This window comes from Schistocerca gregaria, chromosome 3, assembly GCF_023897955.1.
Source record: "Schistocerca gregaria isolate iqSchGreg1 chromosome 3, iqSchGreg1.2, whole genome shotgun sequence".
Taxonomy (NCBI): Eukaryota; Metazoa; Arthropoda; class Insecta; order Orthoptera; family Acrididae; genus Schistocerca; species Schistocerca gregaria.
In genome coordinates, this window is record NC_064922.1 from 496,350,843 (window position 1) to 496,366,544 (window position 15,702).

The 15,702-nt window shown below is 42.2% G+C and overlaps 1 protein-coding gene across 1 annotated transcript in view; it reads left to right on the top strand.

The window, feature by feature from the left end:
- LOC126354459 (para-nitrobenzyl esterase-like) overlaps nt 1–7,793 on the top strand; it is a 95,097-nt gene extending 87,304 nt beyond the window's left edge. The window contains exon 10 of the mRNA XM_050004154.1: nt 7,519–7,793. Coding sequence (XP_049860111.1) covers nt 7,519–7,687 — 169 coding nt within the window. The 3' untranslated portion in view covers nt 7,688–7,793. The remainder of the gene's footprint in view (nt 1–7,518) is intronic.
- The last annotated feature ends 7,909 nt before the right edge of the window (nt 7,794–15,702 follow it).

The following is a 15,702-nucleotide window of genomic DNA, read 5'->3' on the forward strand; positions in this document are numbered from 1 at the left end:
CTTCAAATGCTGGTTCTCCAAATTTTCTCAAGAGTGTTTCTCGAAAAGAATGTCGTCTTCTCTGAGGATAATCCATTCGAGCTCACAGAGCATCTCTGTGATACGTCTTGGTCGAAGCTATCTGTAACAAATCTACCAGCGCGCCTCTGAATTCCTTCGATATCTCCCTTTATTCCGATCTGGAGGGAATCCCAAACAGTCGAGCAGTACTCAAGAATGGGTCGCACTAGTGTTCTATCACCACCACCTAACGAGAGTTCTATATGCGATCTCTTATACAGATAAACCACACTTTCCTAGAATTCTACCTATAAGCCGAAGTCGGCCATTCGCCTTGTCTAATACCTTTCTTTGGTGCTCATTTATTTCATATGCCTTCGCGACGTTACGGTTAGATAATTAATCGACGTGACTGTGTCAAGCGACACGCCCTTAATGCTGCATTTAAACATTGCGGGGTTGTTTTTCCAAGTCATCCGCACTAACTTACGTTTTTTTACATTTAGAGCAAGTTGCTATTCATCTAGAAATTTAGTCTTATGTCATCTCGAAGACTCATGTTCAGACAAAACAGAACACCGTGAACGACTAGATATAGGCCGTTCAAATTCACGGAAGGTGTACATTAGTATGTTCTGCAGAAATAATCAGCATTAGAACCATATCCGCCATCGGGGTCAGGGTCAAAATCGATATCGCGACGCAACACCACCTACGTTTAAAACTCGCCTTTCGTTGTCACTATAAACCGAAGGTAACTGATCAGTGTGACTTGAGCAGACATGCAGGATGCCTCTCAGACGTTTGCACGAACCGTTCCGTCAAATCAGTGAGTTTGAAAGAGGGCACATTATTGGCATGAGAGGATGTGATGCATCCACCAGGGAAATTGCTGCTAGTGTGTGACGAAGTGTTTCGGCAGTGCAACGGGTGTGTACAGACTGGTTCACTGAAGACCGTAGAACAGGACGAGATGGGTCAACTCGCACTACCCAGACAATCGACCGAGAAGACAGACACCTCATCCGTATTTCATAGCGTCGTCCTCGACTCTGGTGCAACAGTGAAATAGTGTAACATATCGTACACCATCAGGGGTGACAGTCCGTCGCCGTTTATTACGACATGGACTACGCCCACGTAGTCCACTTCTCTGCTTGCCTTTGACGAATGTGCAGAAACAGTAGAGACGGCAGTGGTGTATGGAACGACGTCACTATGGACAGGAATTACATCGGATGGTGTTTTTGGACGAATCCAGATGCTGTTTGTCTGAAAATGATGACCACATTTTGGTTCGCCACAAGCAGGGGGGATGGCATCACAGTGGCTGCATTCGCACAAGACATACAGCGCCAGCTCAAGGTCTTATGGTGTGGGCTGCTATTGGGTACAACCACAAATCACAGTTGGTGCGTGACCAGGGCACTGTGACCAACGTGACCTACATGAATGACATCCTGTGACTCATAGCCATACCCTTTCTGCACTACACCCCAGACGCCATTTTTCAGAGAGCCAATGCACGACCACATGTGGCTGCACGACCACGTATCTTCTTGGTGTCACAGCATGTCAGCCTTTTGCCATGGCCCGCCAGATCACCAGACTTGTCGTGAATCGAAAATGTGTGGGATATGGTGAAACGACCGGTGCAGTGGTGTGGCCCAGTGCCAACCACCAAAGGTGAACTTGGGAACTAGTGACTGTAGAATGGATGACTATACCGCAGGACGTCATTCGCACCTTATACTCATTGATACCATCAGGCATGGAACAAGTTGTCAGGGCCCATGCCGGCCCCTGTACCTACTAGGCAACAGGTCACATGCTGAATCGAGGTGACTGAAACGGTAATCATTTCTGCAGAACATACTAATGTACGTGTCCCATGGATATGAACGGCCTATCTCTAGTCGTTCAAGATGTTCTGTTACTTTTTCTGAACATGCGTGTATATTCCTACAGTTGTTCAATGACGGCACCTTCGAATACACCGCAGCATCATCAGCAAACAGCAACAGATTACTGCTCATCCTGTCCGTCAGAGCACTTATGTATACAGAGAATTAGAGCGGCCCTGTCACAATATTAGCCAAGGCGGAAAACACGTTAAAAAGGCGAAATACAGCTGGGGACCAGCGCTTTTTATGCGTTTCCTGTTAGAGAAAGGTAGACTGAAAGCTTTAGTTCTGTGGCGTGGAATTTGGCGAAGCAATGGGTGGCAGTCAGGATTTTGTCAAAAGAACATTCTGCGAGACAGAAGACCCTAAAATACACAAAAACTGAACTCTAAGGAATTTTAGCTTGCTCATGCCCAACTAGCTATTCTCAGAGAAAGAAGTTATTTTTGTTCTCTTAATTCTTTTCCCACGGCCAGAGGAAAATGTACAAACTACTAAAAAGTGCTATAGATTAGCTGCTGTAGTGTGACGTCTATTTGACGTAGCATTCGAGATTATTTTTTCGTGAATAGAGAGCGAAAAACGAGGTAATTGGGTTTTACCATTTTGCTAGCGTCTGGTGCAAATTTTTAAGAACAAGACAATTACGCCTTTGATGGAGTGAAAGTAGCGCGAAATGCAGAGAGGCTTCATTCTAATTTCTAAACGTCTTCAGTTGGGAACTTGACTTCAGAGACTTCGAGCTTGCCTTTTAGACGTGGAGCAACTGTAACAAGTAGGGATAGCAGAATTGGAATGCTCTTCTCTGTGGCAGCGGAGCCTAATGGAGTTCAGCGTTCAGGTTCACAACATAACTTCTAGGCTTGCATTTGATGACAGCCAGCCAAGCCATCAGCGGCCTGTTCATGTTACATCAACGAGTATGGTGAGGGTAACTTGCAGCACTTGCACATTAGGATGAAGGGAATTTAGGAATTCAACATCATTTACAGTTCAGCCTTCCGATGTTCACAGTACAGTCACAGTTACATGGATAATGTCAGTTTCTCTTTCTAGCCATATAATAATTTTTATTGATGCATATGCAGGTTGTAATAGGTACATTAGGAAAGGGAGATTACGTTTAGCATATCACATTCTCCTACCAATTATCTTCGCCAATGCTTATTTATGTTATGTTAATTTCATACTGGTCAATGCTTAATTGTACAAGTAATTTCATGTCATGCCTTTTACATTTTCTGTGCGTTTAAACTTTTGCAATAAATTGGGAATCACGCAAATCTTGATTTTTTATTAAAGTAGTCAGCAAACTCTCTATCACGATCAATGTTTATGACTAAAAGAATTGTGAATACACCACTTTAAGTTTCACTGCTAAGGCCGAAAACTACTGCAATGTTAATTTAATCCGTCGCGCACATTAAATCAAACGGTGATCGTTAAGGATGGATCTGCCTCACAGTTAATACCAACACAGATTGCTTTAGACATGAGATGTCATATTCTGTTCAGCTATAAATCAGGCTGCGTAGAAATTTCTTGACCTTCACTTAGTAATCCCCTTAAGAAGAGAACTATCAGCTCACAAAATATTTTCCGTGAGCATTATTCGATAGTTTCAATGTGGTTGTATTGCCAAAACTGGTTTCAGTTACATGATCGTCTTTAGTCGAAGAAATTTTACTCTAGCAGCGATGCTTAAATGGTCAATATAATAAAGGAACCCGAATAAGCGCGACTGGGACTCACACACCGAGGGTTCTTTGCAAACTTAACTATGTGTGTAGACAGTTTATCCACCCCCAGAATTTCGAAGATTTTTCTTGCTGTCGATATTGATACTGGTAAGATGTCAAATATGTGGCACAAATTCCCGTATTTTCTTTTGATTGCATTGACTTAGAAAATTAAATGTTTTACACCACAAAGGGACCGTAGACCTCAGTATGTAACATAAATTTCAACTTCATACTTCTACCCGTTCCTGAGAAAAAGAGGTCTTAACAGACGGACAGACAGATGACAGACAGAGAAATAAAAAATGAGAAAAAACTTTTTTCGTGCGATATAATTGCAAAATGACAATTTTCGGATATTTTTCCTTGCTGTGAAACCTAGCTTCTTTCAAATTTTACGATTCTAGGTGAATGGGAAGTACCTTATAAGTTTTGATGAGTGAATTTGCAAGTATCAAAATATGTGACATAAAGTCCCGTATCTTTTGGTTGCATTAACTTGGAAGCTTAAATGTTTTACACCGCAAAGGGATAGCAAATCATAGTATATGACATAAAGTTCAACTTAATACATCGACCCTTCCTGAGGAAAAACACGTTCTCAACAGACGGACAGACAGACAGACAACATAGTGAACCTATAAGAGTTCCGACTGAGTTACGGAACTCTAAAAACAATACTAAAGTTAAATTTTATACTGTTTTGATTTCAAGCATTTCAACTTGTAGGCTTCGCTGCTACAGTAAAGCTTCGTCAATTGATTATGATCATGAGAGTGAAACCAGTTTCGGAAAATAAAGTAGACAAAACAGCAGCTTTTGGTGGAATACAATGACGTTTTTTAAATGTTCTCTTACAGATATTTCTACTCAACTTGAAAGAGTTGTTTCGAGGAAATTTATTCTGGAATTACTCTCGAGTAATCTTTTGCTCTACCGCGAACGAGAAGGTCGGGAAGACAGTGTCCAAGTTATTTTAGAAAGGGCTACACACAAGAACAGCTATCGCTTGTTAGAAGAACAATTAACGTAATAGCACAAGAACCCACGAACTATCTGACCTAAGATGTCTAGTTCGGAAAGAACGGAAGAATATTATGGTGACGACATCATTGCATAAGGATACAAACTAGGACTGCGGAAGAATAGGAACAGTTTCTATCGCGAAGGAACCGTCCTGGCATTGCCTTTAACGATTTAAGAGAGTCTCACAAAATATGCTACTGGATGGTGGCACTGCACTTTGAACTCCTATTCTCCTGATTGTGAAGCCTAATTCGTGATATGAAACTGGCACACTTCAAATGCGACTAGTGTATCTTATGCTCAGAACCGTATCATTCAATACAGAACACATCTGTTTGTGGTAAACAAATACACTGATTAGCCGAAACATTACGACCGCCTGATTAATAGCGTTTCCATTTGGTATGTAAGAGATTCTTTGTGTGATACGTTCGACTAGCACTCGATTGGTTTCCGGAGGTATGTGGCACCAGATGTCTCCCCACAGATCACCCACTTTCTTTGTGGAACGGATGTGTGTCCTATCGACTTCATACTGGGCGAACTGGTGCCCAATGCGTCAACATGAGTTTCGTATCATTCTCGTCAAACCAATGGAGCATGTTTCCGGAATCGCGACACGGACACAAATCTTGCTGGGAGGTGTTATAGTAGTCAGGAAAGACATCAAGCATGCTTGGAGGTCGCATTCGGGAGGACGACGGTTCAATCCCGTCTCCGGCCATCCTGATTTAGGTTTTCCGTGATTTCCATAAAATTTCCATAAATCGTTTCAGGGAAATGCCGGAATGGTTCCTTTGAAAGGGCACGGCCGATTTCCTTCCCCATCCTTCCCTAACCCGAGCTTGCGCTCCGTCTCTAATGGCCTCGTTGTCGACGGGACGTTAAACACCACTAACCTAACCATGCTTGGAGGGATGCACTTGTTCCATAATAATGTTTACATAGCTGTCGTGGTGTATTCGATTAGTACAGGATCCATGGAAGCCCACGGCAATGTCACACATACCAGAGGGTGTTCATAATTAAAGTTCCAGTTTCAAACCGCTGTAGAAGGAGAACCCCAGTTCACACTGACGTCAGTTTGAAGAGCATATTATTATAATGCCCATATGAGCAGCATACTGTTACTGACGCAGGGGAAAACGTAAGGGAAAAAATTTAACGAAAATTTGACTAATAGACTGTGTTGTAAGCGTCAGAATATGCATACCATCAGACGCTCGGCACACGGATGGTCCTCAGTTTGCGTCAGAGACGCCCAACGTGATTGTCTCCAAGAAGGATTGTGCGCTGCTGGTAAGGATCTTTTACAAGAACGGTGATGAGAGTGCGGCAGCAGCCCTGCAGAAGCTCCGGATACTCAAGGTATAAGAAAGGCATTGGTCCTACGTCTGCTAAGGGTCTGGTGGAAATGATTACAAAATTCGAAAAGACAGGTTCTTTCTAAGTGCAATGTTGGAGAGGGAGAAAACAAGTTGATCCGATGTCTGTCAAAGATGTGGCCACAGCATTGGAGAACGGGTTCAAGTGGTAGTGTACTGACATGCAGTGCGTAAGGAATTTCCGGAACTTTGGACATACCAGCGAGTACGGCGCATAACATCTACGAAACATCGTGCATCGGTGTCCATACAAAAGTCTCCTATGCTCTTCAGTTGCTTTCTGCTGACTTGCTGGCGAAACAAGTGTTGACTCTAGGATTTAATGTTCGCAAGTAACTGGACAATGAATGTCTATGGAACATTCTGTGGACAGACGAAGTCCGTTTCCATCTCCACGGACATGTTGATCCGCAGAATACGAGCAATGGAAAATCCTCACGTATATCAACCGGTACCACTTCATTCCGCAGAGATGACTGTCTGGTGTGGGTTGACGGCATCGTTTATCGTACGGCCGTATTTTTTCGAGGAAAAGAGTCCTGCGTGTCCTGTTACTTGTACCGTCACTGGTGAACGCTATGAGAGTCTTTTCTGCAACAACGTCATTCCAAACTCTTGTTTTGTAAATAAAACTGCCTTTTCCTGCTGCTAGTTGCTTTGTTTATCCCATTCTCGTTTCGCCTTCTTCTATTCTAAGGTGTCATCAGTGGGATCTATAATGATACAGTTTTGTTTGTTTTAGGTTATTAAACAGCATCCGACTTACATGCTCTCTGATGATACATGGAGTTCACATAACTTAATTCCTACTTCTGGTTTCACCGACCACTCTCCGTAAGAGCCCCCAACCAGCTGAACCGTTTCCGAGATGTTCGTCCCCAGGCCTTGAATCATAACAATGTGCCGTTTATCAAAGTGACTTATGTCAATGGACTTCCGAGTTATCATCCGAAATCGTATCTAGAATGATTCCCCATTCGTCTCTGTTCCACTAATATTCTTATATACAATACCACACCAGTCGCTCACAAGCCTGCAACTCCGCCAGGTGGCATTTTATCACTCAGTGTGCAGTGGGCATAATGTTTTGAGTCATTAGTGTAGGTCTATATGTTCTCGAAGGGGACACATACATAATTTTCATCTAATAGCTCACAACATCTGACAGTGAACAAGCAAAAGATATACTACGAGACAAGCAAAAATATTTGGTGTCCGCCGGCCGCGGTGGTCTCGCGGTTCTAGGCGCGCAGTCCGGAACCGTGCGACTGCTACGGTCGCAGGTTCGAATCCTGCCTCGGGCATGGATGTGTGTGATGTCCTTAGGTTAGTTAGGTTTAAGTAGTTCTAAGTTCTAGGGGACTGATGACCACAGCAGTTGAGTCCCATAGTGCTCAGAGCCATTTGAACCATTTGGTGTCCGTATGTGAACACTATTTGCTAATTGTACGCATTTTTGCACAGAAATCCAACTCCGGAGGCGGATCCTGTCATCTGGGAGCCCTATGACAACGTGACCCGCAGCTACATGCTCATGCAGTCCATTTTCTCTCTCGACAGCAACAAGGACGCAGAGAGGATGGATTTCTGGCACGAAAACGTGCCACTGCAGCCTTACGCCGACATTTTCTGAGAGTATATGAACAAAAAAGCACCAGCGGCTCTTTCTACAGCCCAAAGGAAAACAAACATAATTTCAGTTGAACTATTCCAGAATAAAGCGCTTTCATTTTATTAAATATGTTGATCTCTATGTTAAGTAACTCACTGATTCGAAATAGCACGAATAAGCTGAATGGAAGGAAATTAATAGTCGACTTTTCCAATATGGAACATACATAAATGGTTGCAACACAGTGCAATATATCAACAGTAAAATAATAGCAGAGGGGTATCTCCAGTAACAAAAGCAAGGGACGGTTCAGGATTTTCAGATCCAGTAGTGAAACTTCTTGCAGCTAATATGTGTGGCCTATAACCAGGTAAGATAGCGGAGCTGACTACATGTTTTTCAAAGGAAGGGGCTCTTACAAATTCGAGTTTTCCCATTAAGTGAAAAACTTGGAAAGAGATTTTTGCTCGTTAAGAAATTTTAAAATTAAGATAATGAGTACTGTCTTCAATAGTGAATGTGCGTGGAGAAAGAATGGAGATGCGATGCAATTAGAGTTTACAGTGGCATCTGGTGTCGCTCTGGAAGCGACCTCTGCAGCGTCTGAATGGTTGCGAGTTACTGTTGCTGTCTGACTGGGATACCAAATCCCCCTGCCTCTCAGCCAGCCCATAGGATGGAGACTGACGGGATGAAAGCTAGACTGTCGACGAGGAGTGAGACCTATTGAAGTCCTCACGAGAAGCACCTGTGTGAAAGGCGCTGTCCAAAAGAACAAACACCACACAGAACCTGCAGCTGTGAAAAATATTATGTAAACTGAAGGTGGAGGGGGAGAACGGAAACGAAAAATCTCATCACCTCAATTTTATGTGGAGTCAGTGGTGCCGAGTGAAAAATGTGTTCTGGACCAGGCTTCAAGTCCGGGATGAACACAAAGCCCAGGAATGCATTAACCACTGGGCTAACCAGACACTATGTTGAACGTAATTACGCAAACTATCTTGGTATGCTCCTTGGCTGACTCACAATTCTCTCTATCGCAATCTATCTGCAGTCACTGTCTTTGAAAGTCCTGCAGGATTTCGGACATTATTGTGAATTTGCATTGAAAGTTGTGAATTCATAGCCCATTGAGGCATCTCATTTATATTAATGCGTTGTGACCGTTTTTCTGGACACGTACAGACATAATCTGCGCAGTTGCACTGAACACTGTGTCTGGGTGGTGCAGTGGTCAATGCAACTGCCCAGGAAGCAGAAGATGGTGCGTTCGGGTCCAGGTCCGCCCACATTTTCACTCAGCGCCACTGACTCTGCATAAAGCCCCGATGCAGCCGATGTCACGAGTTCCTTCCCTTTCCTTTTCTCCCCCTCCACCTTCAATTTACATAAAAGGTCAAAGACTACAGTGGCGCTGTTAAGTGCTAAAATATACACAATGGCTCTATCTCCATTGGAGTTCATACCTGCCATGGACGGCTGCCTTCATCCTGCAGCAACAGAAGACGAGTTGGCAGTGGGTTTGAGGGTTCAGGTCTTAACAGTGATGCAGTAAGGCTGGTGGCAGCGTGAAAATTGCTCTTGAGATGGAGGGGAGAAGTGGCCACTGGTAGTCATGAACTCAGCTGGTTTTGAACGAGCTCCAGGATTTTGCCTTGACCTGTGATAAAGGACATCTGTCAATGCTCAGTAGTCATCGTCAAAGTAGCTGTTGCTATGTAAGAAGTAGTAGTACCAGTAGAAGCAAGAGTAGGAGTACAACAGTGTTAAATGGAAATTCGTCCACGAAGCACACGAACTGGTGTATGCAGTATTTGGAAGGCCAAAAACCTGTATCAGAAAGTAATGACGAGTTTGCTATTAGTTATGAACTCATGAGTGAACTTACTATCTGTATTTCACGAGAAGAGACACATTTTTCTTTTGTTACTGTTCTGGCGACTGTAGTGTGTAACAAGCGACAGTCCACAGACTGTAGAAAATTTGGGGTGGGGCAAAAATCACTGCCCATCATAATCCATGAAAAACATTAAGGTAATCTTGATTGTTTGTAGTAATTACAGATACAAAAGGAAGAAAGAACTACTGTATTTTTTCTGATGATTATAATTATAATCATTAATTATTCATACAAACAATAGGGTGCATTCTATTAAATCAAACATCTCCGACATTGTTCATTGTTTCCAGAATTGTTTGGAAGGTAGGAGACGAGGTACTGGCAGAAGTAAAGCTGTGAGGAGGGGGCGTGAGTTGTGCTTGGGTAGCTCAGTTGGTAGAGCACATACCCGTGAAAGGCAAAGGTCCCGAGTTCGAGTCTCGGTCCCGCACACAGTTTTAATCTGCCAGGTAGTTTCGCTGTTCATTGTTCGTTCTGACCTGCTCTGAAGATGTTTATGAAGTAGAAAAATGTTTTGCTTTGAAAACGAGGTACAATTATGGTTATAATTTAATAATAAATGAGTGGAATAATAATTTCAACACTGTTCCACCTACAATGAAAGCTACCTAGAATTTATGGGAACTTTTTGAGTAAAGTGGATCTACTGTGCAATTGCTGCAGTTCAGGTGGACCACGAATAAGTGATAAAACTAAGATTAAAGTTTTACGAAGAGTCATCCAGAGTCCTAAAAAATCTACTCGCAGCCCGTCTGCCGATCAGGATGTTTCTAGATCTTCTGTGCAGAGAATTTTACATAACGCAAAATGTAAACATTGCATACCTCGTCTCATACAATGGTTACTGGAAGACAATCTTGATCGTAGGCTTCAATTTTGTGAGACATTGTTAAACGAATTAAGAGAAACAGTTCGAGAAATAATGTTATATTTCATCCTGTAGCTTCAGTAAAGTGTTATGTTATTCCAGAATACCAGCTTTTTTTTTTTAAATTCAGTTATGATCGGCAGTGGCTTTTGGCCCACTCTGGATATGTATCTAAATTTTGTAAAAGAATGTAACTAGGAGCGGGGGCAGAGGGGGGGGGGGGAGGGGAGACATGAGTACCATAGATATGTCACCGCTGCCACTGTAAAAGTCACAATACAGTCAGCTCTTAAAAACTGTATTTTTTAAAATTTTTTAATGACTTGAAAATAATCTGCATCTTCTCCGAAAAGTATTTCGTAATTTGGCTCAATGAAAGTGCAATGTGGCGGTCCATTTAAAGAATTAATTACTTATAGCAATAACAAACACAAGAAATTATTTTCTCCTTTAAAGCTATAACTAATTGTAAGTTCTCTAAAAAGGCAAATGGCTTATGAAAAATAAAAGTGTTTCCCTTAACTAGAATAAATTACAAAAATCCTTTTATCTCAGCAGATATAGCTCACAATTTGATGTTTTCTCGGGGTCCAACTGGAAGATGAGACAGTCTATTTGAACACGATGTTTATTCCCTCTCTGATAGCGAATTCTGAGGTTAAACTCTTGTGAAAACAATGTCCATCGAATGAGATGCCTGTTTGCCTTGCACCTAAATGAGAAACGGCTCAGTGGTCAGCATGAATGACTACTTTATATATAGACAGTATTTCTTAAAAATTCATACAAATTTATACAACCACAATTCTTACAAATTCATACAACAAAAAATTCAGTTCTTACAAATTCATACAACTGCTAACGTTTCTCTCTCTGTGGTCGTATATCTCCACCCACAAGAAGTGAGTACTTCCTCAACCTGGTAGATCACCGAAGAACCTACAAGCATGTGCTTGCGAGTTGTTACTGCAGAATACTTATGTGATAATTGTAACAGTCTATGGATCCCCTCTAGGAAGCGTTCAGTTATTTATAAGAAATCAAGATGCATTATTGAGCTACCTGCCAAACAAGAAGAATCAGGTGATGGTTTGTGGAGATTTCAATGTTTATTTCTTAAAAGATACACACTGGAAAAATAAAATTGAATTATTACTTAGGTGTTTCAGTCTAATTTCAGTAGTCAGTTTTTCCAAATGATGTGCAGCAAAAAGTAGACCACCGACTGATAACATTTGAATGGGCGGCGATCAGGCTGAAACAATTAATATGTACTCAGAATGCGATTTTCACTCTGCAGCAGAGTGTGTGCTGATACGAAACTTCCTGGCAGATTAAAACTGTGTGCTGGCCCGAGACACGAACTTGGAAACTTTGCCTCTCGCAGGCAAGTGCTCTACCATCTGAGCTACCCAAGCACGATCACGACATGTCCCACAGCTCCAGTTCTGCCAGTATCTCGTCTCCTACCTTCCAAAGTTCACAGAAGCTCGTCTGCGAACCTTGCACAATTAGCACTCCGGGCAGGAAGGATATTGCGGAGACATGGCTTATCCACAGCCTGGGGGATGTTTCCAGAATGAGATTTTCACTCTGCAGCGGAGTGTGCGCTGATATGAAACTTCCTGGCAAATTAAGGTATGGAAGGTAGGAGACGAGGTACTGGCAGAATTGAAGCTGTGAAGACGTCGTGCTTGGATGGCTCAGATGGTAGAGCACTTGCCTGCGAAAAGCAAACGTCCTGAATTCGTGTCTCGGTCCGGCACACAATTTTAATCTGCCAGGAAGTTTCATATCAGTGCAAATTCCGCTCCAGATTGAAAATATCATTTTGGAAACATCCCCCAGGCTGTGGCTAAGCCATGTCTCCGTAATATCCTTTCTTCCAGGAGTGTTGGTTCTGCGAGGTTCGCAGAAGAACTTCTGTGAAATTTGAAATGTAGGAGCCAAGGTACTGGCAGAACTGAAGCTGTGAGGACGGTTCGTGGGTCGTGCTTGGGTGGCTCAGATGGTAGAGCACTTGCCCAAGAAAGCCAAAAGTCTCGAGATTGAGTCTCGGTCCAGCACACAGTTTTAATCTACCAGAAGTTTAATATGTACTCAGTTGTCAATAGACTATGTGATAGTGATGCACAATTAATGGAAATAAGCAGTATGGCACCTTACAAACTGTAGGCAGGTTCATACTAATCATTCAGGCTTTTGATGATAACAGCATACTGTATTTTATGAGTAAGCTAAAATGAATGACATAGGATGAGGTATATGTAGAAAGAGATGCAAATGCCAAATTCAATTTATTCCATAGTAAATTTGTGTCAATATTTGAAAGTTGTTTTCCTAAAAAATTATTCAAAAGATCCATTAAGAAACCAAGTAAGCTGCGGATAACCAAGGGAATAAAATCACATGTAACACGGAAAGGGAAATTTATATAAAGGCTACAGTAACTCAAGATTCAACATTACTTGTGTACTACAATAAATACTGTAGTATTTTAAGGAAAGTCATTAAATTGTCCTGAAGGATACATATCTTGACAGAAGTGAATAATGGAGATAATAAAATCAAAACTATATGGGATATTGTGAAACATGACACAAGATGGCCAGTCATTGTACAAGATTCCACAACGATTAAACTAACTGTCGATGTTGTGACTAATAATTCACAAGTTACAAGTAATTTTAACAATTAGTTTCCAAACATATCAGCAAATATACAGTTAAATGGTTCAGTTGAAGAAGTAAGAGAATATATTAAAAATGTGATTCAACAAAGCTTTAAGTAACTAGAAGTATCTGGAACATCGTTCACTGAAATTAATACACTTATAAAAATTGTAAAAAAACTGCTGTTCTTGTGGAGCTGATGCTATTTCGAACAGAACTATGAAAAGTTGTTCCAACTAAACAAGTAATGAACGCATCACTTGCACAGGGAATTTTTCCCGACAGGTTAAAATACGCAAATATTAAACCACTTCATAAGAAAGGTGACAGGACAGATTTAAACAGTTATCGTCCAGTTTCCTTGCTGACATCTTTTTCCAAGATATTCTAAAAAGTAATGTACTCAAGAGTAGTCACACACTTAATTGTGAACAATCCCTCAGAGTGGTTGGTGTGTCACGTCGTCCATAAATAGCCTTTTTCAGTCTACCCCGGGCATGTTCGATAGGGTTCATGCCTGAGAACAAACTGGCCACTCTAGTCGAGCGAAGTCGTTATCCCGAAGGAAGTCATTCACAAGATGTGCACGATGGGGGCGAATTGTCTTCGATGGACGAATGCCTCGCCAATATACTGTCGATATGGTTGCACTATCGGATGGCATTCACGTATCGTACAGCCGTTACGGCGCCTTCCGTGACCACCAGAGGCTTACGTCGGCCCCACGTAGTGCCACCCCAAAACAGCAGGGAGCCTCCACCTTGCTGCACTTTCTGGACAATGTGTCTAAGGCGTTCAGCCTGACCGGGTTGCCTCCAAACATATCTTCGACGATTGCCTGGTTGAAGGGAAATGCGACACTCGTCGGTGAAGAGAACGTGATGCAAATCCTGAGTGGCCCAGTTCGCATGTTGTTGGGCCCATCTGTACCGCGCTGCATGGTGTTGTGGTTGCAAAGATGGACCTCGCCATGGACGTAGGGAGTGAAGTTGCGCATCATGCAGCCTATTGTGCACAGTTTGCGTCGTAACACGACGAGCTGTGGCTGCACGAAAAGCATTATTCAACATGCTGGCATTACTGTCCGGGTTCCTCCCAGCCATAATCCGTAGTTAGCGGTCATCCACTACAGTAATAACCCTTGGGCGGCCTGAGCGAGGCATGTCATCGATAGTTCCTGTCTCTGTATTTCCTCCACGTCCGAACAACATCGCTCTGGTTCACTCAGAGACACGTGGTCATTTCCTTTATTGAGGGCCCTTCCTGACACAAAATAACAATGCGGACGAGATCGAACCGCGGTACTGACTGTCTAGGCATGATTGAACTACAGACAACACGAGCCGCGTACTCCTTCCTGGTGGGATGATTGGAACTGATCATCTGTCGGACCCCTCCGTCTAATAGGCGCTGCTGATGCATGGTTGTTTACATCTTTGTGTCTGTGATACAATATGCACAGTTAACGTCTATCTTCATGAGTTCTGGGAACTGGGATGACGCAAAACTCTTTTTGATGTGTGTATTACCTTTGTGTGAATGACGTGCCCACTCAGCAACAATTTTGACAAGTTCGAGTGCTCCGTTAATTGTTCCTCTAATAATAATTCTTTGACATTACCCTGTCTTGACATAAATTGTCGTAGATACTACTGAACTTTATATGGTATTGTCAGCCGAGCTAGTTGCTGACTCAGGTGGACACGCACTAATTTGCACAATTTCTGTTGCAACTGGCCTTCGCCAAGGTCTAGCAGTATCTCTTGTAGTTTGCCATTCCTTGAAGAGTTGGACTGATTCTTTTATACTTCTTGCCATTATTATTATTATTATTATTATTATTATTATTATTATTATTATTATTACTGTGTTATTATATTTTCGATTTCGGGTTAGATCAATGCCTAAAGTTTCCTCAGTTATTCTTATTTGTACTCTGCCTCTTGTGTAACAACCATCCATAACTTCCTTTGTAGGTGAGTCCTTCCTTGCTATTTTTCCTTTTTAACCAGTTATTCATTTTCTGGTTGTTCTCTTCTCCCTTTTTATTACAACTATTCCTGGATAAATTTAAATAATGTAGCCGGTCTAGCAATGTCACAATGTCTTACTATCAGTTTTTCTCTAGCAGTTGTGGGTAACCTACTGATGAGCACTTCCGTAAGGTATGTTTCATGAATACCTTCATCTGAATATTTTGCCTGACTGAGATGACATTCTATGAAATTCTTATAACCACTGTACGTTTCTCAGCAGGCACCTGCACCCGTAAACTACAATCTTAGTCTTGTCTGTGCACCTTGAAATATCCCCTTAGAAAACTTAATGAACTACTAAGCAGATAAACCTCTTACATTATTTGGTTTTCAAACAGCTGAGCAGAACTGACCGTACTCCGGCATTTCGCTCTTTACCTGTTCTGATCAACACTAAACTGACACACAATATTTTTAGCGCAACGCAATCTGACTTTCAATAATCCCTACAAATAATGGCACTGACCAACATTAACCCATGTTGTTGTTGTTGCGGTCTTCAGTCCTGGGACTGGTTTGATGCAGCTCTCCATGCTACTCTATCCTGTGCAAGCTTC